Source organism: Trachurus trachurus (genome assembly GCF_905171665.1).
Source record: "Trachurus trachurus genome assembly, chromosome: 14".
Lineage (NCBI taxonomy): Eukaryota > Metazoa > Chordata > Actinopteri > Carangiformes > Carangidae > Trachurus > Trachurus trachurus.
In genome coordinates, this window is record NC_139903.1 from 9,749,127 (window position 1) to 9,777,009 (window position 27,883).

Genomic DNA, 27,883 nt, shown 5'->3' on the forward strand with positions numbered 1-27,883 from the left:
GCAGATAAACACCTTTTTTTCCCGACTAGTTGATGGACCGAAAAAATATGTGTATATAACGTCCTACACTTAACGGGAACGTGACGGGACTTCTTGACCCCACGTGGGGTCCCAGCCCCAAAGTTGAAAAACACTGACGTAGATCATTTTGATGCTGTAAAGTGCTATAGAAAAAAAACTTTGATTTGATTTTGATTTGAGGAAACAGCGTTATAACGGGGGAATTAACAGTCAACTTCTTTGATCACTCTTTACTGAAAAAAGTAGCACCATTAATACCATCGTTTATTTCTAAAGCCGTTATTCCCATCACTGGTTTCTAAAGGAAATACAATATTTCTGTCATCATCATTATAATAAATGGAATTAGCCGTGTTTTGTTTCTGCACTTCGTGGCTGAGATCAGAGGTTTGAAAGTTTCTCTCCAGTGATGTTTAGTCAGAGAAGAGACATGAGGAGCTCATCACGTCCTCAGCACCACCACTGCAGCTCAGATCTGAGTTTAGTTTTTGTTCTTCTGCTGAATAGAAACAGTTCTGCTGCTAACAGAGCAGCAGCAGCAGCAGCAGCAGCAGCAGCAGCAGCAGCAGCAGCAGCAGCAGCAGCAGCAGCAGCAGCAGCAGCAGCGTCGCTCTGAGCCGACACTGGTTCAGGAAATAAAGTCTGGAGCAGGAAGCTTGATGTTTAAACTTGTTTTGAGGACAGAAAACTGTATTTTTAAGACTCTTACATCTACAGTTTAAAACAACAACAACATCATCATCATCATCATCATCATACCTCTGCCACCTCTTCCTCGTCCCCGGCCTCTTCCTCTTCCACGCCCGCGGCCTCTGAACCCTCCGCGAAACGGCGCCCCTTCGCTCTTCACGCTGGACACCTCGTCGTGGTCGTCGCGCCACTCCCGCTCGTACTTCTGACTGTGCCAGTCTGGTAGAGGGCGAAAACACAGAGCGCAGCTTTAACAACGTCTCGTCCACAAACACATCACCGTATAAAAAAAACAAACACACACACACAAAGCACCAACATCAAACAGAAGCTGTGAGTTATTTATAACCTGTGACATTACACAGATCAAATGTCGGCCGACAACACGCTGGGTTTGTTGCAGTCGCACGGAGCTATTTACACTTTTTAAAAAATAATTTAAATAGTCAAAAGCAGAAGCAGCAGATTCAGAGTTCACACACACACACACACACACACACACACACACACACACACACACACACACACACACACACACACACACACACACACACACACACACACACACACACACACACACACACACACACACACACTGATCTCTCTACTTCCTGTTGCTGAGTCACACACACACTCGACACCTCCATCAGACAAATGAGCACCAACAGCCGTTCAGAATAAAAACCAGCTCCATCTCATAATAATAATAATAATTTTGATAATAACTCTGGACATTTAGAGCAGCCAGGTGGGATTTCTCACCTCTGAGGTCGTTCCTGGCGTTGGGGGGCAGGCGGGGGTTTTCGTTCTGTCTGCTGTTGTTCCTGGAGGCCGAGCGCTCCCTGGGCCCCTCGGACTTCACCTCGATCATCAGGGGAACCCACTTCTGCTTGTTTCCTGTTTGGGACGAAGAAAAAAAAACGGTCAGAGAGAGCGGAGGAAAAAGTTTTAACTGCTTCCTTAGAAAGTGAAGTTTTATGCTGGAGATGTTCTGAGAAAGAAACGTGAACTTTCTGTTTATAAATGAAACAAAACTTCATTTAATTTCCCCAATTTTTTTTTTTGCGAAATATACGTTACATTTGTGAAAAGCTACCACATCTTGCAGTGAGTAAAAATAAAAGTTGATATCTTTTGATCACAGAAAGAAAAGAAAGACTGAATGAAATCAAAGTGTTGATCTAAAGGAACAGAAACTGATTAAACCTTTTTATTCTTAACTTTTAGCATTCTTCCCTTTCACTCTCTGTCCTCTTCATCTGTGTTTCTACTCAGTTACACCAACTTAATCCTAACTCAGAACCCCATTCAATTATAATGCATTTGTTCTGTATTGTGCTATTGTACTGTAATACAATACAGTGTAATATAAGATACTATAATATAATAAATGTATGTAAAATATAGAATTGAAAAGCTTGTAAAAGGAGCCGAACCAATTACCTACAAATATAATGAATTATATTCAAATTAGATTTGATTATAAACACTCCCAGGCTTTATAATAACCTGTAAACACCCCCACTGCATTAAAATATTTAATGAAATAAAGTAAATGTAAATGTATTTCTAATTCATTTATCGTGACAATGCACAGACTGTGTTAATAGGAGCAGCACTGACTCAGCTGCAGTTCCTCTGGCGGCCACCAGGCGGCGTCAGTGCCCTGCTGTCTACATGAACCTGGGTTTGTCTGGTTTATGAGTGAGTGGATGTTCGGGGTCAGTGTGTGACAGAGTGAACACACACACTGGGGCGACAGGAAGTGACACATGAGATTTTAAAGTGACGTGTCGCTGCGTCGGAGGAAACGGAGAGACAGAGAAAGAGGGCGGAGAGAGAGAATAAAAAAGGAAAAGAAGAAGCAGCAGCACGTGGACCTGGAGGTTAGTCACTGCAAGAACATAAATCCACTGAATCAGAACGGTTTCAACACCTGCACATGTTTCCACAGCAGCCTGACATCTCATTACGCTGATCGAGGCTTCGCTGTTTGATTTCTTTTTTTTTTCTTTTTTTTGCGTCAATGCTGAGATCAGAGTTGTGAAAACTTCTCTTCATTGATGTTTAGTCAGAGAAGAGACATGAAGTGCTCATCACTTCTACAGCACATCTGCAGGACGCAGCCACATTTTGGTTTTTTACTGTCGCCTTTATTAAATACTAAAAGAAATGTATGTCAATAGTCGTCAGTTCAAGGTTTTAAGAAAACGACATTGATGTGTCACTACATTATTAAAATGTTGGAGCCGTTATCGATGGGATTAACTATCTGGGTTGTTTGAATTTATTTTTATATTATTTTTATTAGTCCTTCATCTGTTTAAGTCCATTAAACAACGGCTTGTCTTCTGTTTTAAAGGCTCTTACTGTCAAGTGCACCATAGCTATGTTATGATATGTAGTGCACTCGACATAGTCACAACTGTTTGCTTGTATATCTATTTAATTTTTGTACAATCCAATAAAGCCATGATGTGCAGGATATTTAAGTTAATATTTTTTCTGGTTTTTAATAAATATATATTTAAATATTAAGTTTCTAAATTCATAGATTCCATTTTCTTTTCTTTTTTTTGATACGCTGCTTTAGTTTGTATTTAAATTACGTGACATGCAGCTCAGGTAGTTTGTGGACAGAGCTGTGTCAGGAACGTTTTTCTACCACATGATAAAGGTTGTATATTATTTTCTTATTTTCTTTAAGTAAACTTTTTGTAAAAATGAAATGATCTACATCGCCTTGTTTAATAATTTGTGTATAACACTCATCATTCCTGCAGCATAGTCGTGACTTTTTGACACCACAAGGAAAGTCACATAACAACTTTTCTTTCATCGCTGGCAAAGCTGTGACCAGACGAGACAAACCTGCACTTAGTCGCCTGATGTGGGCTCTGATTTAAAAATAAAAAAACATCCAACAAAGCTCTGTTTAAAAGGGCAGAGATAACTTACTATAACTTCAATTATTAATGTTATAGTTGATGTTATATTGGTGCTGCTGAACATTTCCTTATTTCACATTAAGTTTAGTTTCGCTGACACCTTGACAACAATTTACATTTTTCATGACCAACCAAAAACTCTCATCTTTAGAGGTTAAAGTTATTCGACTAGAAACCACAAGCTTGTACTTTTTCATGACTAACAAAAAACTCATTATGAAAAAAAAAACCCCAAAGAGAAAACTCACAGGGAAACAAGGGCAAAAAACCCCAGAGTCTGAAGTAGAAAGTGAAAGTTTTAAGGAGCTGGTGAAGTTGTTGAGTCTAAAAGCTTCTTATGCAACGTGGTTCAGAAACGCTGCAGACTGAGTTTACACTCTGGTGTTTCCCAGCGAAGAAAAACCTGAACCACAAACTCATTCATGAAATGTTCAAGAGCCTGGTTTAGTCAGATCCAACGCTGCAGGAGAGTCCACGTTTGATACCTCAGTCTAAAAAATCCTTTACATCATCATCATCATCATCAACCGAGGCCGGTGCAGCTCTCAGGTTTAACATCTTTTTTTGGGGGGGTATTTTCTCGTTCACCTTTCTTCTTGGGTCCGTTCTTCTGGGAGTCGTCGTCTCCGTTCTTCTCCTCTCCGGAGTCGTCTGACTTGGCCTTCAGGTTCTCCTTGCTCTCCTCGTTGCTCTCCCTCTTCTCCTTCAAGTCCTTCTTGGCCGTCGTCCTCTTTGGAGCCTGGAGAGGAAAAACAAGATTCACACATAGATGCACCATTAAGAAAAAATACAGTATATAGAAACAGAGAAACAGGAGGTAGAAACATCTGAATAAGATTTAAGAAACTTTAGTGTCATTGCACAAGGAGATGCAACACATTTTTGTTTAGCAGCATCTCTCATAGCAGCAGCTAGTATCTAGAGATAAAATATAATAAATAACTGTATAAAAATAGAATCAAAATGTACAAGAAGAAGAGCAGTAATAAATGACAAGCTGCAGATAAAAGTGCTGAATAAGATGCACAAATACACATTCACTAATTAATCAATGCATGATTAGTTCAAACCGTGCTCTGTATACATCTTATTTTTGGTTAATACATGTATATATATATTTTTTATTTTTGGTTACAGGGAGGCCACTGACTGATCTAACCCTCAACAGTGACGCTCCACTGTAACTAAGAGGCGCGTGTGCTATGTGAACAATGTGGAGCTGTGGATTCCTGATGAGAGCCGCTCCACGACGGACAGCTGCTCTTTACTTTTAGTCTTTACAAAAACCTGACACTGCGCTGACCTTTCACATGTGACATGTCGCTTCTTCAGCCTCAGTCGGTTCACTCGCTGTGACATCACATCATGCACGTAGCCGGCAGACACACGGGTGAGACCGAGGCTGCGCTAGTACGCAACAGTGCAGAAAAGTGCAACATCCAAACTGCAGGAGCTGCACTTTGTCTGTTTTTTTTTTTCTGATGAAGGTAAAATGTTGTGCAAGATGTGGACGACCAATCATCTTCTCAAGATGCAAAAGGACAAATCATGTCGTCAATTTTATTTATTTTCATAAGTGAAAATGAAATCGTAATCACAATATCTGCCCCATTTAATCACAATATTGTGTTTTTGCAGCTGTAATTAATCTGCTTTTTTAATTTTTTTGTTTTAAAGCTCATTGGCTGGAGGCGACATTTTCAGCCAATGTCAGTTTAGTGAACGAGCGACAGACATTTTCTGTGCCACATTATGTAATAACCCGGCATTATGAATTTATTGAACATATTTTCACCTCATGATATAATAACACAGCATTTTGTGTGTTATCACATTTTTTTTTCATAAAAATAGTGCAACACCCGCCTTTTGTAATAATTTGGTGCATTATGTAACAACTTATTACAAAATGTGGCAAAGTTTAGTACCTATTGCATTCAATAATTTTATTACGAAATGTGGCAGATTGTTGCAAAATGTGGCATGATTACATCATGAGGTGAAAATTTATTACATTATTACATAATGCGGTGCTTCAGGGTCCCTTCAGCTCAGTGGCTGAACACAAGTATTTAGCAGTTTACCTTTGTGAAATATAATTTGAGTTGTAAATAGTGAGTCGATATTATTATTGTTAAATGCATATATCATGCATTAAAGTATAAACACATAACTGTAGAAAAAAAGAACAGATAATTACGAATAAAATAAGGTTTCATAGTGACAGTGCCCAACACACTATGTATTAAAATCAAGTGAATAATAGTTTCTGCCGTCAGTATCTGAGGTTTTAGGTATTTTATCACCTCATTGTGTGGTTTACATACAGTAAGTCACTATCCTCTCTTCTCATTATAATTATCGACTTCTTCCACTGTCCTGCAGAGTCGGGGCAGTAACGGACAACGGTGGGGTGTGGGGGCAGTTCAGGGAACATGAACGGCCTCTGGTGGTTTATCTCCGTAGCACAGAACCGATATCTGAGTTTATTCAAATCCACCAGAGCTCAGCTGCTCGGCTATCAGCCGCACACACGTCTGACTGAGGCTGACACTCCTGACGGGGGTTTGGGCTTTTGCATACAAGTCATGCAAAAGTCGAGTGAGTAACTGGAGGTACGACACGTTTCACAGGGCACACCACTCTGCACACGCACACACACACACCTGGACATGCTCACACTACACTCACACTTCAAACATGCACTGTAGTTCTCAACAACTCTGTTCCCTGTGAGTCTCAAACAAACAAAGGAGGCGCGAACAACGCTGCAACTTTTATAAAATACGCTCAATATGAAAACGACTGATTAGAGTTTATTTCAGAAAACTACATTTAACATCTAACATGGGCTACAGGCTGCAGAGTGCATTCAGTTGCCTGCAGGTTGAGGATGAATCAGAGTATAATGACATGTTTTGGGATTTTAATAGTTGACACAAGTGCAGCCTATAATTTACAACCAACGTTTTATTTTATTAGATTTAATCTGTACGCTTTATTTCTATTGTTCCACAAAACTGTTTACACCAGACGTGAAGCTGCTGCGCTGAAAAGCCTTTTATTATTTTATTACTGCTGCTTCATTTATCTGGTGCAGAAAATGGCTTTTTGCCAACTACAAGTGTCAGTTATGGAAATTATTCGTCATGGCTTCATTCAGGAAGAGTCTGAATGTTTTTTTACTGTTCTTCTTTACACTGTGCAAAGCCTACAATAATAAAAATCAGACATTAAAAGCTCTAGTTAGTTCGACGTGGACTTGATGCTGCAGCCCTTGAATATATTCTACATGTAAAAGTTCAAATAACACAAAAAGTGAATGTCAGTGATGATCAACAGCTTTAATCTTAAAAATAAAGAAATCACTGATATTTACATCTGTATGCAGCTGGAAAATGTTCTGCAGTTTATCAAAGAAAACTTTTCTGTGATTTTTTGCTTTAATCTTTCTGCAAAAGACTGAATTTCTGATTTCACTTTGAATTTTTTTTTTCAAATCTTGTTTTGATGTTTCAGAAGGAGGTGAAGGAGCAGGGTTTGACTTTTAATAACAATAATACTAGAGTATCTGATCAGAAAAGTTGAGTTAAACTGCTATAATTTCACTTTTAAAGAACCTGACTCTTTAATTGACCAACAACATAAAACCTGCCCAGCAACTTTGAGTCAAACTGAAACTAAAACAAACTTTTTACTTTCACTTGTTTTTGCTGAGGGTCAGCACCAATCACAAGGTTTTTGTGGTTATTTCTCTGATTTTATTGTATGTTTTTATTGTGTGTGTTTATTTTATGAGATTATATGGAAGCGTTGTGATGTGTCCTTGACACATCATTTAACCGTCTTCACATCAAGAACCAGATGAAAAATGAGTCTTTGATTTCTTCAAAAGATGTTGTGACTGATGTAAATAAACAGACAGACAGGTGAGATCACTGATAACTGATAGAATACATTATATATGGGACTTTATTGTTATTATTATTAAAGGAAAGTCACTGTATCAGATGCACAACTGAATATGTATCAGCAGTGTGTAGTATGTCTGTTGTGTCACCGTTACTAATATTAATAATAATAATAAGAAATATCCCATAACTTTAATAATAATCAAGCTTAAATCAATTAAAAGTGGTGTTGCTTTTACTTTGAAGGCCAAGCTGTAATCCTGGCTTTTATTGTGAAGGGACAGTACTTCTCTGTGTATATTTAACAACAAACAAACCGACTGTCGAGTCGCCGTCTGAGCTCAGGCAACATCAGAGAGTCACAGCTGATCAGCTCCCATTACAACTGTTATTAAATCTGTTTACATTCATTATCTAAATAACTGAGAGCAGAGTGGATCTATTGATCTATTGATCTATTGATCTATTGATCTATGACCATCAGCATCTCACACACCGATGTTTTCAGTCAATTCAGTGTCTTGTCTTGTGCAGCTTCCTGTTTAGATTCATGATGCTTTTGTTTTGCATCTCTGTGAAGTGTAGTAAATATTCAGTGTTTTTTGGTTGTTTTTTTTAATGAGCTGCAGGTTGAAAACTTACAGTGGATCTCCATGAGTCTTTGACCTGCCTGACAGTCGGCGGGCAGGACACGGTCCGTGTCACTGCCTCGATCTGAACAAGAGGGAGGGAAGAGCAGTTTAGAGAAGACAATGAGGTGGATGATGAAGATGATGATGAGCAAACAAACAAACACACATGTTAACTATTCAGAAAAAACATAAAAACAACACAGCTAAACAGAAAATGACCATGAACTGGAACATTAAAAATGGAAACTTAACAGTTTTGATCAGATGTCAGATGGATGGGATGGATTTTTTTTTTTTTTTTTTTTTACAGATGTTTAGAGCTTTGGTTTTGTTTTTTGTGAAAAAGCTTAAAGAGCCACTGGTTGTTAATTTATTATTATTAATATCTATATTGATTGATGCTTTTAAGCTCAGGACATAAACTCTGGCATCACGTCACTGAATAAACTCCAGACTGTGAGAAACAAGGATGATGGGAAATAAAGATGGAAATAACATGTGGATGGTTTCTGCTGGAACAACTGGATTTACTTTTTCTCTCCTAAACAGAAACAGAAATCTAAACAAACTGCTGGAGGGAAGGTGATGGAACGATGGTCGATGATGACGCTCGTGAAGATTCGGTTTTTATAGACGGAGGTAAAAGCAATTAGAAAACTCAGGGTTTTGGTTGGACGACAGGCTCATTATGATGTAACCCTCCTCTCTTCCATGTGCATCTGTTTTCAACAACGAAGCCGGTGAGAAATCAATCCATGGAGTGGTGGATAACGTTATTTATCATCTACCATGTTACCATGTGTATATTTGTGTCTTATCTGTGATAAACAAGAGATTACGGGTTACGGGGCACGTTTGAAGCCGTTTAATTAAAAAGGTACAAACGGAGCAGAGTTCCTTTTTAAGATCTAATATCTGGAAGCAAAGCACAAAATCATGAATGAGTATTGTTTGTTTTGTTTGTTTCAATGCTGAGATCAGAGTTGTGAAACTTCTCTCCATTGTTGTTTAGTCAGAGAAGAGACATGAGGAGCTCATCACTTCTGCAGCAGCGTTTATCAAGTAGTGAACCATTTCCACTTTGTTTTTTGAAGACATCTAGAAACAAATAAACCAAAGTCTTTTATTTAACCAGCACTACGACTCTAAAGCTGTGAGTTAAGGGACAAATGGAGCAGAGTTGAGGTGAAAATCTTGCATCATTCTTCTTTAAAAACGCTCATTGTGTTGTGTTGCTCTGCTCCAACATCATGACATCATTATGCTTCATCCTGTCACCATCATCATCATTATCAAACACAATGATGCTGCTGTGGGTAATAAGAAGCATCTGCTGCAGCTCGGCTCCCTCTGGGTTTGATAAAGTGCCTCCAACATCATCTCGGCAGCTAAATGGCTAAAATGCTGCATCATTGCATCAGGGCAGGGTCACACTCATTCTGTTTGTGTCTTGTTGTTGGTGTTGTTTATGGCTTTGGATTCTGCACAGATGGAAATTGAAGGCAAGGACAAGAGGAGTGTGACGTTCAGAGCTCAGATGTGTGTGTTTTCTGAATCGATCAATAAAGACGTGGTGGTGTAACGGCTGTGGAAATGTGCACAGTGATGCTGATTCATTCGTCCTCCAGCACAGAAGAAGAAGTAGCAGAAGAAGAAGAAGAAGAAGCAGAAACTAATGTGACGCTGCAGCTGGAGGGACTTTTATTTTGAAAAAAGACTGGATTTTACCTGTTTGATTGATAAAACTACAAACTACAGTGTATTATTACTGTGGGTTTTTCCCTTCACTGGTAAAACTGGAACTTCATCTTATTATTAAACATCTGAGAGTTTGTTTTTATATTATATTAAAGTTAAAGTTGAACTTATTCATGTTAGAAACAGAAAATATAAAAAAACACCACATCACAGGTTCCCAGGTCTCTATTAGACGTCTTACTGGTACTTCAGAGATGCAATAATTATATGATCAATTGGAAAGAAAAAATTAAACTATTCTGATTGGCAATTAATCATTGGTGTTTTCATAAGACAGACGTTTTTCAGTTTTCTGATGTTTTACGGATCAAATAATCAAGACAATAATCAGATAACCAATAATTAATAAAGAATACAAATTGTAGTTGTATTGCTCAATAAATCATCAACATACTTACTATTTAGTTTACTGTCAATGCTCTAATTGTTTTCAAAAAAATAAAAACAGAATAAACTGAAACATTTGAGAAAGTTGGAAATTCAGCTTCATTAAAATAAATTATCAACTTTTTTTCTATCAATCTGTAGAAAAAGCCAAGAATATGATAAATGTAGGAATTAATTAAAGGACAAATAGTTATTTCATGGACTATGATCTGAGTTCAGTTCAGTTTCTCTGTGGGATCAAACCTGCGATCACAGCTCTATAACCTTCATGACATTTCAGTCTCTCTGTGATTTACAGCTTTTTAAAAAAGTGTTACGTGATGTTACGTGAACTCCGGCCTCCTAAGAATAGCAGCGGCACAGATCCAGAGGTGCTCTACTGTGGGGGGAGGGGGTTGAGGTGGGGTGGGGTGGGGGGGGGAGATGGACGTCCCCTAAAAGGACGTCCATTCCCAGGGCTTTACCACCTTCTCCTAACTCCACTCCCCACCCCTTGAATAACCTGCCGGGTTATTCCTGGCCCCCGGATGATGCAACCTACATTTTCCTGCTCTGGACCCCCCCCCCATCCCCCCACCCATGCCCGTCCCCTCCCCCCTCCCTCATGTTCTCCAGACCTGGCTACCTAAAATAGGGCAGGTTACCAGGGTCGCTCTCCTGGTGACACCCAGAGATCAGAAATAGAAAGGGGGGGGCAACTGGCTCCTGCTGTTACTGTAAGAGGAAACAAATTAGATGCATCCGCAGTCGGAGCAACAACTGTGTGAGGAGGAGGCGTTTGAGTCTCATTATTGTCTTTTTTTCTGCTGTTAACCGATAATCAATAATCAGAACAGTAGGTGTTAAAGGGTTAAAAAGAAAGAAAAAAAAGGACAATTTCGTTATTTTTGGAGAATATGCATAATTAATTATAATTCCATACATTGCTCGAAACAACAAGCTATAAAGTGTTGATGGGTTTTTTTGTGATATATTTAGTTTAAAAAGCAAAAAGCTCAAATTTGGTGATGATGATGATTATTATTATTAGATTATTGATATACTTATTGATGGTTTTTCTGTTCTAATCCATGAATCAATTATGTGTGCAACAGTTTCTGTGGTAAATTGAGCAGCTGAGCCATTGAGTGGCTCTAAACTTCATCAATCATGAGCTGTTTGAGTCTCATTAGAAAATAAAGTTTTCATTATTATTTCTCATTTTTCGAATTCCTGACATTTCCTACCAGTTCAGATCAAAGGAGATGAGTGTAGGTGCTTTTGTAACAATGTGAACTTTCCTTTCTTCACCTATTATTCATCTATTTTTCTCTCATTATCTGGTTTGATAAAAATTAAGAGCAACATGTAGAACTTATTTTTTCCTTCAAATAAAAAGCTTAATAACAAAAACTAAAAAAAAAGTAATTTCCAACATCCATTGAACTGAATTTACTTCTGTGGGTCTAAATGGGGATTTCTTTCACCAGATTATTGATGACTATCTCCGTAGCTACTAAAAACAGAAGTGAAGCTTGGAGGTCGGCCATCTTTGTTTTGTCTTTCTGGCGTTTTGGCGGCTGAACGAACCAGAGCTTCTTTAAAAACAGAAACATGGAGTCGGGCTCCGTCTGGACGCGCTGTTTGGCTGCTGCGTAATTACAGCCACTTAAAACCAGTAAATACCTATTGTACAGAGCTACACACATACACACACACACACACAAACACACGGCTGAGTGACACCAACTCCTGTTTTCTCATGGGTGGGGAGGAGAAAAAGAAAAAAAAAGTGTGTCAATATTAAAAATCGCTCCCTTCCCTCCAGCGTTTGAATATTATTGATGAGTCATCTCCGTCCTGGGGCGATGACATCATTAATCTGATCAAAATGTTGGTGATTAATTATTGGCGATCAGCTGCACCCAACTTTATTAAACTGCTCTCAACTCTCTTCTTAAAGCAAAATGCTTGAATTTGATCATCATCATCTGATTATTGATCGTTTTCCTGTTCTAATCCATTAATCAATTATTTTAGCAACAGGTTCTGTGGGAAAATGAGCTGGGTGGATTTAAACTTCTTCACTTCTTCTTCTTCTCTTCCTGATTTAACGTCATGGCTGGAGGTGTAGATGGAGATAAGTGGCCGTCTACTCGCCGAGCTGCGTCCAAACAAATTCAAATCCCTCGCCCACAAACACACACACACACACACAAACACAGACCGATTTTCAGTCACAAGGTCTTGATTTATAATCTCAGTCATTAACCCTTTAGCGGCAGCGATATGTTTGCTATGTGCAGAGTATTGTCACCGTAACTCTGTCACCGTTTGTCCAATCAAAAACGATTCCAACTCAGACGGAGCGATGAGAAGTTGTGCTTTCTGTCTATATTATACATTTATTATATAGTGTACATAATATGTATACACACTGTAATGCCTGCTATTTCATTTTGAAAGGAACAGAAACGGACAGAGATAGAGTGAAGAAGTGAAAGATATAGATCGATCCCGTGGTGTTTCTTGAGAAGAATAGTGTGTGAGTGTCTTTTCACCTATTTGGTTTTGTACTTCTTTGTTTCACTGTTTTGTTTTATTGTTTTGTTGCTTGGTAAACCCAGAGCCATAGACTCAAAAACTGACTGAGACTGATTCTTAACATGTACAGGGTTCCCATTTCAAATGTCAAATCAAAACTTTATGTGCAGTAACACCATTTTTTCTTCACTAAACCCCTAAAAAGGATCAGTTACCAGTTTCATTTTTCTGTTTTACTTCATCTAGTTTATCAAACTGCTAATACTTCCATATACCATGTGCAATAACCATTTACCAGATGTTGCAAACTCAAGTTTTAAGTAACTTCTGGGGAAAAGGGCCCAAAGCACAAAGCACACATACAGACACTGGGCCGTTTTATAGCCATAATAACAAAAATATGTCCAAATGGCCATTTTTAGCCTCAGTAGGTAAAAGGTCATTAACCTCGTCCACCTTTACTACAGTAAAACTACTTTTCTTTCTTTCTTTCTGTCTGTGCAATAAAAACAGCTGCAAACAAACAAACAAAAACACACTCACACACACCACCTGCAGCTTTTGCCAACCTGCAGATCAACAGCTCTCAGTCAGTCGTCAACAACAACAACAACAACAACCACCACCTACCTGCATGTCTTTAGTTGCGATCTCCCCTGGAGTCGGCCAGCTGTTCGCGTCGCCGAAGTCTCCAACCTGAGTTTACAAAAACAAAAAAAAATACACACACACACAACAAAATGAGCAGAACTGTCAGACAAGCATACAATATACCGTAAAACACCAATGTGGATGAGAGGAGTGAACAGACCGGGCAGGAGCAACCAGCCGAGAGGCGTCTCCTCGGTCCTTGGCCGTCTTTAATGTCTCGAGACACCCTTTTCAATTTGTTTAAGGTTATTCGTTTGTGTTTAGTTAGGCTATAGTTGCGTAGAATATTTTCTGGCTACCAGAAAAACAATGTTTGATCCGACGTTTAATACAAAACTTATTTTGCTACACCCGGCGGATAATTGGGACCGGCGGTAAATTGGGAGTCGGCCATTATTTGAAGTTTTACGGTATAGGATAGATACAACATGTCACAAATGTGCAGGAGAAACTAAAAAAAAACATTCAACATAAAAAGAAGAACGGACGTGTTGTATCCTAAAATGTCGCTGTTTTCCACCTCCATGATCTTGACCATTATTTTTAGGCTAATTCTAGACATTATGCAATTATTTGTTATTTCTTCACATTATCACGTAATTAACAACCAGTAAATTAAAATGTTACCTAAATTTGAAATATCTTAGTAACATTGTGATGTAAAAACTGTAAAATCCTGCACAGAAATATTATCCGTTTTACTTCCTGATCGTCTCTGTTTTGTCAGCGTTGTCATTGTGGTTCAGGTGTGGTTAACACCTCCTGCAGCACCACAGCAGCCGCAGAGCCGGCCTTCAAAGGTACGAGGTTGTGAATGAAATGCTTTGACGAGGAGGAGGAGGAGGAGGAGAGTGAGTGAGCGTGTTTGTCTTTTTTTATCTACCGGCCCATTGGCTTCACCGGCAGCGGCTCACTCACATTTGCATTCCTCAAAGTGTGAAAGAGGAGGAGACGGTACGACACACAGCTCGAGGCTCAGCAGATAAAACCTGCACTGAGCTGTCGAAGCATTCACTTTATGTTTAAGATCATTTCATTAGGTAAAAAATGTTATTTTATCAACTTGGGATATTTTCATTTACAGTTGACTTTAAACCACTCAGAAGGTGAAAAGCTGCAGCCTGAAAACTTTTAGATGAGCATGATTCAGAGGAAACAGGGAGGAGTCGGCCGTCCTTCTCTTTACTGTCCAACACATTATTCTTTATTTATTTGTGCCACACAAAAAGTGAAAAGCAAAAAGAAGCAGCTGTGTTTTTTAATTTAGTAACTGATTATCCAAAATACTTTCTGTCCCTGTGTGTCCCAATGATTGTTTTAAAGATCCAAAGATTAACGAGTTTGAGAGATGAGACTATGGACATTTTAAATTTTAAATGATTATATTTCTTTCTCTTATTCATTAAAACCGACCTATTACGGCTGAAACGACCGTATGAAGCCATGCTGGTTCCCTTTGATCTTACGAATGGAGCGTTAATGATTAATGATTAAAGATTATAGAGATCGATCATTACCTTTCCTCCACGTCTGGCTTTAGGGGGGTTCCCGGCTCGCACCACCTTGGCAGGACCGGTCGACTCTGTGGAAACACATGAAGACAGACGACGTTACAAGTGGCTCCACATGTATATTTATATATAAACAGAGATCATCTAAAAAAAAAAGAAAAAAAACTTATGTGGAGGAGAAAAGCAGGAAAACACTTCAATGTTTAAAACGGTGTATATAATTAGTAATGTAATATTATATATATATATATATATATATATATATATATATATATTCATAGTGTTGTGAAACTAATCAATGCATAATAATCGTGATAATTGTTATACCGCGATTTTTCCTTTGACAATAATTGTACCAGGGAAATCTATAATCATGACATCACTAGTGGAGAGTTAAGGAGCGATGAGACAAATTACACAACAAAGAAGAAAAAAGATGAAAAATGTCCAGAATCACACACAAAACAACTGGCTGTCAGTGAGAGGAAGTGATAAAATAACGATGGCTCTTTGTCAGGAAGTCAATACAAAGATCGGAGTGACTTATTGAGAAATACATATAATTTATAAGTCTTTGGTTCCTGGAAACGATCCCCGACACCACGACCTCCTCGTGAATATTCATCAACAACAAACCACCAGAGCAGCTCGGCTGGCTCCTGTCCGTAAGTCACAGATCTTGTTTTCTGTCGCACACACATACAGACACACACAGACACACACACACACAGACAGTGATATGAAGGAGTGAAAGCAGCTCACTGGGACTTTGTCGAGCCGTTTACACCAAAGAGTAAATCTGAGTAAGCTCCTTAAGGACGATCACGCCGAGGGACAGAAGACGCCAGAGACAGAAGAGACCAGAGAGAGAAGAGTAAAACCCTCTGACAACAAGAAGAGCAGTAGCAGCTAAAACCAGGAATATCAAGGACTGAAAACGTTATTTATTTATCATTTATTAAACTATGAATCTCTAACAAATTCACCATGGCATCTACCCATATCTTTATTTTCCATATACACACACAAAACCACTAACTGTTGTCAAAACTTCACGAAGAACTAAGAATTAACCATTTACCAAGCTCATATACGAATAAAAAAACAACAACAAATGATCTTTCTTTATTAAATAAAGTGTTTTTGAATTGAATTGAACTATTAACAACCTGCAACAACTTTGATAACGATTCAAGTTCCAGGTTTTATCTGTCATTTATCAGACGCTACGTTCATGAACTTTCCAGCAACACGAAACATCAGGAAACAAGTCGTTTCCATGATAACAATTAAAAAATGAAAGATTTAGGGAAAAAAACAAAAAACCACCCCATTCCATCCAATTTTATGTTTTGATTATAATAAAAAAAAAGATATTGCAAGCAAACGTCTGTTCAAGAGGTGAAATATCTGTGTTAAAATCATCTTTCTCCATTTAGACACTTGTGTAAACAAAGAAATCAAAGTTTCTCCATCAGTTCTTCACATTCCCGAGACCAGACACAGAAATAACAACAAAAGTTCAGACAGAAAACCACCTCTGACACAGATCTGAGCGTTTCTACTGAGGACAGTCTGAAGACAAACTGAAGCCCAGCGTCACATTAAAGTTACAACAAAACACAAACTGTCAAGTGAAAAATACCAAAGTTGTGAATTATAAACTTTATCTAGAGGAATCGGACATTTTCTTCTCCAGCTCATGGACCCGACACAGAAACATCTACAGTCCATCGTCCTAAATACAACCAATAAACCCCATCCTCCTGTTCAAACTGTGAATAAACAGGCGTCATGTCTGCAGACACTGGATGCAAACGATCCAATAAAACTCATGGAGACACAACTGGGCAATTAATTTACCCCAAAACCTCCTCGGTGCAGGTACCGCTGAACTTCAGACTTCAAAGAAAAAATGACACTAAACTCAAACCTCCTGTCGCTTCAACTTTAAAAATCTTTCATTCATTTTATTCCCTGAACCGTCACAGTCATGTGTCTGCAGGGTTTTTTAAATTTTTCTGCAGAAACCTTTTTTCTTTCCCTGAAAACCTGGTTTCTGGGAAGTTTTCTTTACAGCGTGTGACAACCTTTTAGTCAAAGATAGCAACTCATTAACGAGTTATTTGTAGAGTTTCAGATTCAAGTTTCCTTTTTTAAATTTAGTTTTAACTGAACTCAGAGATCAGACTGTGGCAAGGTTGACTTTCATTTTGACCACTTTAGACACAATAATGGAAGTTTTTCATTTGCCTTTAACCATTCTGCACATCTGGTTCAATACAGTATTTTCATTTGTGTTCAGTAAATTTGCACAGATCTGAGCCTATTGTATCTATCATCAACTTTTCTCCATTGTCCACTTTTATTTATAAAAGTGACTAATTAATAAATGTTTCATAAAAAGCTGGAATTCCTGCATCACAGTTTCATGTCTCCACAAACAGGCCGGCGTGTTTCTGCCGAACGTTACGATGTCACAATGGATTTGACCTCTAATCATATCTGTGTCATAATTTCACCTCTAACGGCAAAAATCGAAAATCGAAAATTAAATTTTTGTGCCAAATTTGTAGAGATTACATCACTAGCACAAGAACAGGAGAATCTGTCCAATAATAAAACATAATGTGACAGATAATTATCACCTGAACCAGCTTCACTTTCAGCCGTGACACCACATCCATGTTGTAAATATTCCTCCGTCATGTTTCCTAACAGGTCAAAACCTGAGCTCATTGCCCCAGATGATCAGAAACACTCAGCAGTTTCACGAGTCTTTATGAACCTCTGAACCAGGACACGGCGCAAAACACACGTTTCATTCAACAAGGAGAAAGGAAAAAAAAACAACTCCTGATCTCCTTTTGTGACGTAGAAACTTTGGCTGCAACTTGGAGCTAAATTAAGTCAAAGAATCAACATGAATTCCTGTCGTGTTGATCCCGTCTGATCGGCTTAAAAGTGTGAAACAACGGTGGCCTGGAAGGTTTCTCTGCAGAGCGACCACCACCAGGTCTTTGCTGCTGCTGCTGCTGTGTTGAAATGCTGCGACGTCATCGTTTGTGTGCGAGTCTTTTCTGAATGCCTAATCACAGGAAGTGGGACGAGTGATGAAACACTTGGTCAGGATTTATGGAAGTGTTTCAGCTTCGTCATCATGAAATGAGACTTTTTCACGGCCTCAGGAGTAAAAATGCCGGCAGGAAATTATATAAAAGGTTGTTTTTTTTTAAATTCTCTACTCTGCACAGACGTTTGTGTTTCAGTAACGAAGGAACCAGATCTGTTTCTTCTTCTTCTTGCTTGCTTTTCTTTTATTTTCAGGATGTTTTGTTGTTGTTGTGCATGAAGGAAACTTCACTTTCCCACAATCCAGTAGTCAAACAGATATGTGTGTGTGTGTTTTCTAAAACTGTTGCTGATCGCCATTCACCATGATGTCACATGATGTCAGATGATAGTTTGTCCCCGAGGAGGTGTGATCAAAAGCTGAAGTACTAAGATAATTGAACTAATAAGGCTTTTTTTTATTGATTAATGAATAAAAAATAATTTCTGCTTCAGGCCATTTATCTAATGATTTACACCTTAAACTCTGGATGTAAGATGAACACCATTGTGATGAAGTTCTCAGTCGACGCGGTTCAGTGAAACGACCGCGTTGTCGTCATCACTCACGTGTTGTTGAGTTTTCTAGGAAAAAGACGGAGCTGCAGCAGCTTCGGTCCATTTAAATGTATTTATGCTGTACATTCTCCAGTAGGCGCTGCAGGGTTTGTTTTTTCTATTTGCTTCAACTGCAGAAGCAAATATTCGAGACAGGCTTTTAATTCACAAATTCATTTTAAACGAATCTTATCAAATAAAACTGTCAAATCGTTCTGTTCTTACTGATTAAAAGAGGAAGTGCAGAAGGAAGGAGCCGGATGTGCGACATTAAGAAGTTTAATCGGCACCGATGGAGGTTCTGTTCATTCACAAGAACCTGCGCAGAAAATAGTAACAGACCCGGCTTCTAATTGAGACTCTGCTTTTATTTGCTCAAAACTGGAGCCAAACCCGCTCCAGTTTCAGACGTTGTCGCTCAAAGTGTGAGAACAACCTGAGTGGACAGGTAGGAAGGTGTGTGTGTGTGGGGAGAGGGGGGGGGGGGGGGGGGGGGGGGGGGGGTGTTTATCTCAGTGTTGTGTGTTCAACTGTACAAGAACGATAAGAGCGACAGGTCGTCAGAAACTCAAGGACGGGTCACAGGTGTGTGTAGGTGTGTGTGTGTGTGTGTGTGTGTCAGGGAGACCAAGGACCAGCTCCTACATTTATCCAGAGGTTATGGAGAGGAAATATTTCTTATCTTAGCTTTCAAAAAGGATTCACATTCACCTGCACCAACAAACTTCTGCCTCATGATCTTTTTCCATCTATAGAAGTTTTTATGTGAACACAGTGTAGATGCAAGAAACGTCAGCGACTTTTAAAACAACAGGTCTGTATATGGCGCTTAAAAAACAGAGAAGACGTGGAGCATGTGCAAAAATAAAAGCCATTTATAAACTCCAAACATGAGGAGGGGGAGGAGAAGTTACTTTTATAATGTTGTAACTCAGTTACCTACTCTTTGAGTAACTAGAACTAATTAGGCGACTTTTTAAAGTAGAATTCAGTCATGTTTCACTGACGGATGTGATGAAGAGATCCTCTACTTCATAACAGCTTGATGGACCACGAAAAAAATAAAAATAAATATGGCGGTGGTGGACGGAGAGATGTTGGAAATCCTTTTTTAAATTCTTCTGCAAATGGTGGATGAGCTGCCAGACGGATGAGGATTACTAAAGTTATTCTTTATCTTATGTTATCTTCTTCTCCTCCTCATGTCTTTTCTTTCTCCCCGGCACTCAGGGGCCAGTTGTACGAGCCGAGCCGGCTGTGAACGCCACACAGCCCGAGGCGACCGTTAACATCAACATCAACATTAACATCAACCAGCTCCACTCGGCTGCGTCGCCTCCACATCCAACATTTAACGTGACATTTTAGACTCAACTTTGTCAGATCTGCTGCTGCTCCCTCACATTTCACCACCCAGCAACAACACCACCTTCCACCTCCTCCTCCTCCTCCTCCTCCTCCTCTTCTTCTCAGAAACACCTCACACAGGTGGAGTCCAGAGACTGGATTCCCACGGCGCTGACAGCCGTGACAATACCTGCTCCAAAGCCCCACGGAGAGGGAGGAGATCACATCTATCTCTGGGAGCCTATAAATAAACTCAGTGCCACGTCGCCTCTCTCTCTCTTTCACTCTTTCTCTCTCTCTCTCTGCGGCTCCAGATAAACACAGCGGTGGTGGTGATGTTGGGAAACCAGCTCCAGCTCCTGCTCCTCCAGCAGATGCTGGGACTTTTTTCTTTTCTTTGCTTTTCTTTTTTCAGGGCTTTGTTGAATAGTTTGTATTTTTCTCCTCCTCATCCTCCTTCTTTCTCTCTTCCTCCAACATGATTGTGGTGGAGTCGAATCACATTTGAGAGATTTAGTTATTTAGGTAAAAGTGATGCATTCTGGGATTTCCCCACCGGTAACTGCAGCCAAAAAAAACACAACTTTATGAATACATGCATTTCATTTTCACTCTGGACGGCCGGACGCCTCCTGGCAGAAGCTCAACCTAAAGACATAAAAAACTTCCCTAAAAAGGAGTCGAGGTGTTTAGTTCTGACTCATCACAGGGAAACAGAAGCTGAACGGATGAGGAGTCTGACAAAAAACACACTGAAATCAAACTAAAATGACCAATTATCAACGGTTTTTTATTCATTTCAAAAGAGTTAAAATCTGAAATAATAACTTTTAAATCAGTCGGAATGAAATAATCTGCAGTTTGATGCAGGAGCGGTGACGACAGAGGGAAGCCTGTCTGCAAGAACCAAATATGGAGGAAACGACAGCCAGAGCGCACGCCACACAGCCTGCTACACACACACACACACACACAGTGAATTCTCTCCCCAGCGTCACATGACCAGTGTGATGACATCATCTCTTGCAGAGTCAAAAAGCCCAGACAGCGGAGGTGGAGCTGGGAGGGGTCTCCCTGCGTATACCGAGCAGCAACACACACACACACACACAACATTAAGCTGACATCACAAAACTCTGCATCAAAGCTCTTGGACCAATCCTCACATCTATTCTTTGAGATTTTTCTTTTCATTCCCAAATTGATTAAAGGAATACTTCACCCAAAATCGATAATCCACCAATCATCTACTCACCGTCATGCCAAAGAAGGGTTTGGAGAACTTTCCGAGTCATCAAAAAGCTTTTGGATTTCCAGGGGGGGTCCGACTAGCAAAGGATTTTCATATAATGGCGGTGGATAAAGTTCACTTTTGAATCGTCCAAAACACACACTATGAAACACCCAGATGCCTCCATACTGCTCGTCTGTACTGACCCAAGTGTCCTGAAGCCGCGACATGAAAAAGTTGTTGGGAAAAAATAAATTTGATCTCCGTTTTTAGCCTTGATGTAGCAGTAGCTCCCAGTGGATCTGTTGATGTTTGTGCTGCATGAGCGAGATTTGCTGCGACATGTTAGTTCGTCGTTGTAAACCATTGGATGTTTGATGTAAACACGGAAGAACATCTTGCAGCAAATCTCGCGCATCTCGCGCAGCCACTGGGAGCTACTACTACAACAAGGCTAAAAACAACTTTTTCATGTGGCAGCTTCAGGACACTTGGGTCAGTACAGACGAGCAGTATGGAGGTATCTGGATGTTTCATAGTGTGTGTTTTGGACGATTCAAAAGTTAACTCTATCCGCCGCCATTATATGAAAATCTGTTGCCAGCGGGACCCCCACTGGAACTCCAAAAGGGTTTTGATGACTCTGAAAGTTCTCCAAACCCCTCCTTGGCATGACGGTGAGAAGAAAATTGGTGAATTATCGATTTTTTGTGAAGTATCCCTTTAAAACACTTATCAGCCACAGTGTGTGTTGTGAAAACCGTGTGATGTTAATGACTCATGATTTTTCATTTTCTGGCCCAGAACAACCAAAAAAAACTAACCGACTCAAACTTCTCATGATACAAAAAAAATGAATCCACATGTCATCGATCGATCGCTTTTCCAGTCCCTAATGGCAACGTCCATCATCTCACAACATGTTACGAGGTCTAGCATCTGCAACATCTCACAGTGACATAACATTATTGATTATCACCTAATTTTGTTGTGATATTGAAGAGGAACAACAGGCGGCATTTCCTGTTGCTGCTTTCACAATAAAAGCGCGGCCATGAGCGAGGAAACCATCACAGGTCCAGAACCACAACGACTGGTCCGGGTCGATGCACAGAGAAAATCATCATAACTAATTGATAGTTATTGCAAATTATTATCTATTGTATCGCTCTTAGATATGAATGGGTGGAGAAAAAAAGAGCCATGAAAGTTCAAACCGAGTTTACTTCCTCGGCTCTCTGGATGTTGGATGATAGTTTTGGTGAGTTATGGGAATTATTCTGACGTGAGGTGTTCGGTTCTGGCGGCTTCGTCCACATCCACAGCTGTGAGGCCTCCGGTTGTGGAGCCAGAGGAAAAGAAAAAAAGTGACAGTAAACGAGCCAAATCGAAAAAAAAAACATAGAAAAGAAAATGGCAAAAGATGACACAGCAACTTTTTTTTGTTTGTTTTTTTTTGCTGCTGTTCTCGCAGATTAAAAATATCTGGGAGCAGCTGGTCGGCACTCGTGTCCCACCTGGAAGCTGCACCAGTGGAATAATAATAATAAACCGCTGCTTCTTTTCTCAAAAGGAGATTTAATTTTATTTATTTATTTATTTAGATTATGTTGGGTTTGTAAGTTGCACGGTTTTTAAATTTGACCGGACATATCCTCCTCCTCCTCCTCCTCCACACCCAGAGTCTGAGAGATGATCGTCCTCTATCGCCGGGTCCAGACACGACTCTGAGGCTGATAAAGCAACTTCAGCTGGACGACTACAGACGTGGGCTCATCTCAAACAGCTGACTGTGTGTGTGTGTGTGTGTGTGTGTGTGTGTGTGTGTGTGTGTAGTGGGCGAGGTGGGGTAGAGGGGGAGACACCGGGCTGCTGCTCCTGCTGCCACTTATCTTCACATTTCCACTGTGGGTTAATCTGCTCTGAGGTCTCGACCTTTGATATCTGACAGCGCTGCAACTTCACTTCGTCTCAACGAGGCGAAAATCTAATTATCATATTTTTTAAAAACATGATGCATCGATTAACAAGCTGAAAACTGAACGGTTTTACTGCTCAAATTGTTCATGCAAATAGTAAAAACACAGACACCAACTGACACCAAGATAAAGGCAACAGAAAACGGTGCGTCTCGTTTTCCATAAAGACTCAGATTATTTATAATGTTCTGAGAAAGAAGCCTGATTTCTACATCTCACAACATGGATCTGGATCTGACCCATAAACCAGATCTACAAAGCCAAAAAACCTGTTTAAACCCGCCAACAATCGGCTTCAGACCGCAGTGGGAAACAGTCGCCAACCTTCATCAATCGACTCTGCAATCGACACGGGTTTTAATCGGCTTGTCTCAGATCGGCTTGCAGTGGGAATCCTTCACCCGGGTCAACACGCTAATTTACATCATGTACGACGTATAGCAACTCTTTTGCATTTCGGCCACAGACTCCATTCGCCTGCCTCCATCAACGCCGAGTTTGGATCATTTTGAGGTGACAAAATTGCAAAAAAGGAACAGACGCCACAGACCGCCTCCTCACAACTGTGTTTTCTGTTGCACCGAGGTGAAGGTGAACTGCTACGCATAAATAAATACGTCGACGCTTACAACATACCGTCGATTACGCAATTTACGCAAACACGCACAGCAGACGTTGTTCACAAACAGAAGTGGACACACGTTGACCACTTAACAATGACAATAACCGTTAACTGGCACATACTGTCCTCCAGTGTAACTTTTTGTTGCGAAATATGACTGAAGGCAAGTCTGCACAGTCGACACGCCCCCGCGTCCAGATGAAAGATTTTTCAACTCTGGAACATGCTTCGAAAAAAATGCAGGTTTCCGTGTGGACAAAACACCAAAACAATTTAAAAAAACAAAAACATATGTGGATTCATTGAAGCCATATTCGTGTGGACGGGCTCTCAGTGGGGAAGCGGCACAGCGAACCTGAGGAGGTTTCTTCCCCTGGCGGTTTGGTGCGAAATCGGTTCAGTAGTTTTTTTTTTAGCAATTCTGCCGGAAAACAAACAAACAACCCGACAAATAAAGACGGTAGAGGCAACAACATGAAGAAGAGATGAAGCCGTTGGCATCGTCCTCTGACCAGCGGCTCCACTTCCACCTCTTCACACATCAGCACTTCTAAGGTTCAAGACCTTTGACACCTCGTAAAAACCCTCGGCTACAAACGGCCCCAGGAGGGTGGGAGGGGTGGGGGGCAGGGGCCATCGGGGGGGTCACAACCCCAACAAAAGAAAAAGAGGACAAAATGTGACACGTCTGCTGCTTCAGAAACAGCTCATGACACCTCCGAGCACTTTGAATACACAACTTTATTTAGTGGTTTGTAAAAAAAAAAAAAAAAAACCACACGGACTCATTCACCATCATCAAAGTAAATATAACTTTAAAAGTGAAACTGGTGTCAGACATAATAAGAGGAAGCTGCTGCATAAACAGATAATGACTGACTTCAGCCATGACCTGAAACAGTATCCTGTCTCTTTACAACTGCATTATATCATTTATTTACTATTTTAATCATTTTACATAAAGTAGTGGGTGTGGGTGGAGTGTAGGTTCAGGGGGCAGCAGCGTTAGCATGGGTTAATTACGGCTCATGCACATGGTCTTCAAATGCTAAATAAAGCCCTGAGCCGAGCCCACATCCACATTCACATCTACAGTCACATTAACATCTATCCATCAGGCCGACGCGCCGGTCGTTCCTGATTTCTGCTTCTAACGTCACACACACACACACACCTCGGCTACAGGACCAGAACGACAACATTACACCAGACTTTAGATAAGACCGATGGGCGGACGGACAGAGCTGTAACTTCAAAACTTGGTCCGTCATGACCAACCCATCCACTCCACACACAAGGTTTTAAAATACTTGAAGAGTCTTGGGCAGGAATTACTCTGCCGGTGTCTCCGGGTTTATTATGGGTGGTGAAAAATATTGAGTGATTTATCGCGATTATTGTATGGACGATTATGAGTCGATTTTTGCGTTTTTTTACTTTGTTTGTTGTTTTGTAGAACGGATGTGTTGTATCATGAAATGTTTCCACCTCAACTCTTATTTTTTCTTCATCCATAACGTCAGCTTTAGCTTTAGGACCGACAGGCGTGTGACTAATGTTGACAAATGATGATTTTATTGTGTTAAATTTTTAAAGTTCCAGAGCTGCATCTTTGTTCTGTAGGGGAAAAAAAATAAAAAATAAATAAAAAATAAAAAAAACCTCAAACAATGGACTTTTATTTGTAAGTGTGGACATTCTTTTTTTTTTTTTTTGACGGCGAAGACTACATCTAAAACAATTTTTAATAATTTGGAAGTTACATCCAGACTAAACAAATTGAAGGGGCAGTGAGGTCTAACACAATAAAAGAGAAGTTAAGTAAATCAACAGCTGACCGTTTTTTTTTTCATTATTATTTATCCATTTTATTATTTATTTTTTTCTGTATCCCAAACTTATTTTTCCAGGAGTACTTGTGACTTCTCATGTTATTGTCTGACCTTAACCTTGAAAAAAAAATTAAACTGTGTCCATGATGAGTCCATTCTTCCCCCACAACCTCCAGCAGGAGCCGTGACCTCGGTCACTCAACACTCACTTCATTTTCAGTTTAAATACTTTTATATATTACTCACTACATGAGCATCAACGTCAGCCAATAAAACAGGAAACTGCACGTCATAATTCAATCCACATTTACTATCCTACTATAAAATGTTACTCCTAATAGCATGTTCTAATAAAAGTGAAGGGATCCTTGTTAAATAAAAAAGAAAGAAAGAAAGGAAGACGGCAGAGATTATCAGCTCATCCTTAAACTCTTAGAAAATATTGATATCTAGTTGCAGCAGGTTGTGTTAATTATAGCAAAACTAGTTTATTATCATTATTACTAAAAGTCAAAAGCAGCTCCCTGAACCTGGACTCACTCATGTTACAGTTTATTATATCATACTTAGTCCAACACTGTTTGTGTCCGATCTACGTCAGTGCACAGAAGTTGATCCGACATCGCGGTCACTAGGGATGTGCACGGTTACCCGGGTACTCGAGTAACTCAAGTAGCAATCTGCTACTCGGTTATGAATTTATTACTCGGGTACCCGAGGATTAAAAAAAACGGCACGTCAGAGCGCAATCTAGTGTCGGATCAGACTACATTATCATGCCCTGGTTCGGCTTTTTGTAGTGTTAAACAGTTTCGGATCAAGCAACGCGATTTTCTGCTGTGTAAAAGCGTTTTTGGATCGAGCCTCGGACTTTCAAACCTTTTACAATAATTCTCCCTCCCTCCCTCGGCGACGTACGCCGTCGGGAGGGAGACGACAGGTCTCAAGTCTGGTAGAAAATATACTTTCACTTTACAAACACTCTGAAACCTTCCCTGTTATTTCCTGAAACGATGCGAGGCAGAGAGGACCGAAGGCACCAACATGTGTAGTGTGGACTAATAAATAAGCACCGCTAATGATTTAAAAAAGAAAAGAAAAAAAAAGTTTTCTCCTCCGTGGCAGCCGCGGCATAAATGCGCTGCACTCAGCGCTGCACTCAGCGCTCAGAGCGCATGCAGCGCATTTATTCCCCGGCATAAAGATGCACATCTGCCTCGTATGTGCATCTTAAACTCCAGTCTCTACTCTTATTATCCACCTGACATTGTGTGTGACGACGCTGTGTGTCAGTAATGCGGACTGTCTGACGGACAGAGCGCATTTATGCACCGGCTGCGCTCTGTCCGTCAGACATGACGTCATTTTATTTTTTATTACAGTACTCGATTACCCGATTAGTACCAGCTTCGGTTACACGATTAGTAAATTAGTCGAAATGCCCATCCCTAGCGGTCACACTGCAATTTACTGTCTTCATTTGGTTTAGTGTAAACAATCGAAAGCTGCATAATGAGAGGTCTAGATAGATAGTCTGGTGGAGCTCCAGCTACAAGATGCACATGATCAGCTGTTTAAACCGTCTTTAACCATATTTGAATACAAAGGAGATACGTATTTTAAAGGGACAACGAGGAGTTTTGGAAAAGCGAAGCATTTTCACACTACATTTATGAGCCTCCCCGCGCACCGTAAAATTCTTTGACCGGGCGCAAGACGGACTCATGTTTTCATTCATCAATAATTAAAGTCAGAGGTTCAAAGACGTGACCGTGACATAAACGACCATTCAGCTGCGTTATTCTCAGGAAACGCTGGTCGGCTCGACCAGCATTTCCGCCACCACTAATAATAACAAAATAACGATAGAGACAGAATGATATATGTATCGAAAATGGAGCCATTAACAAGTGTGGGTAGCGGAGATTCATCCACATTAACGTGAGACTTTTTTATAACCGAATAGAAACTCCTCGTTGTCCCTTTAAGGAATTATAAGATGGTTTTTAGGGCTGTCACAGTTAATGGATGTGATTAATCTGGAAACATTAACGCATTTTTAAAAATTAAGGCACGATTAATCAGGTCATGTGACTTAGGTCTGTCTGGGTTTGTCACCTGTCTGTTGAAATACAGTAACCAATCAATCAATCAATACGGAACAGGGAAAA

The 27,883-nt window shown here is 40.0% G+C and overlaps 1 protein-coding gene across 1 annotated transcript in view; it reads right to left on the reverse strand.

Moving 5' to 3' along the window:
• Nucleotides 1-27,883, reverse strand: part of larp1 (La ribonucleoprotein 1, translational regulator) — a 51,687-nt gene that overhangs the window by 16,659 nt on the left and 7,145 nt on the right. The window contains exons 2-7 of the mRNA XM_083986285.1: nt 15,039-15,103; nt 13,501-13,566; nt 8,213-8,284; nt 4,248-4,398; nt 1,474-1,608; nt 781-930 (exon numbers count right to left, since the gene is read on the reverse strand). Coding sequence (XP_083842411.1) covers nt 781-930; nt 1,474-1,608; nt 4,248-4,398; nt 8,213-8,284; nt 13,501-13,566; nt 15,039-15,103 — 639 coding nt within the window. The remainder of the gene's footprint in view (nt 1-780; nt 931-1,473; nt 1,609-4,247; nt 4,399-8,212; nt 8,285-13,500; nt 13,567-15,038; nt 15,104-27,883) is intronic.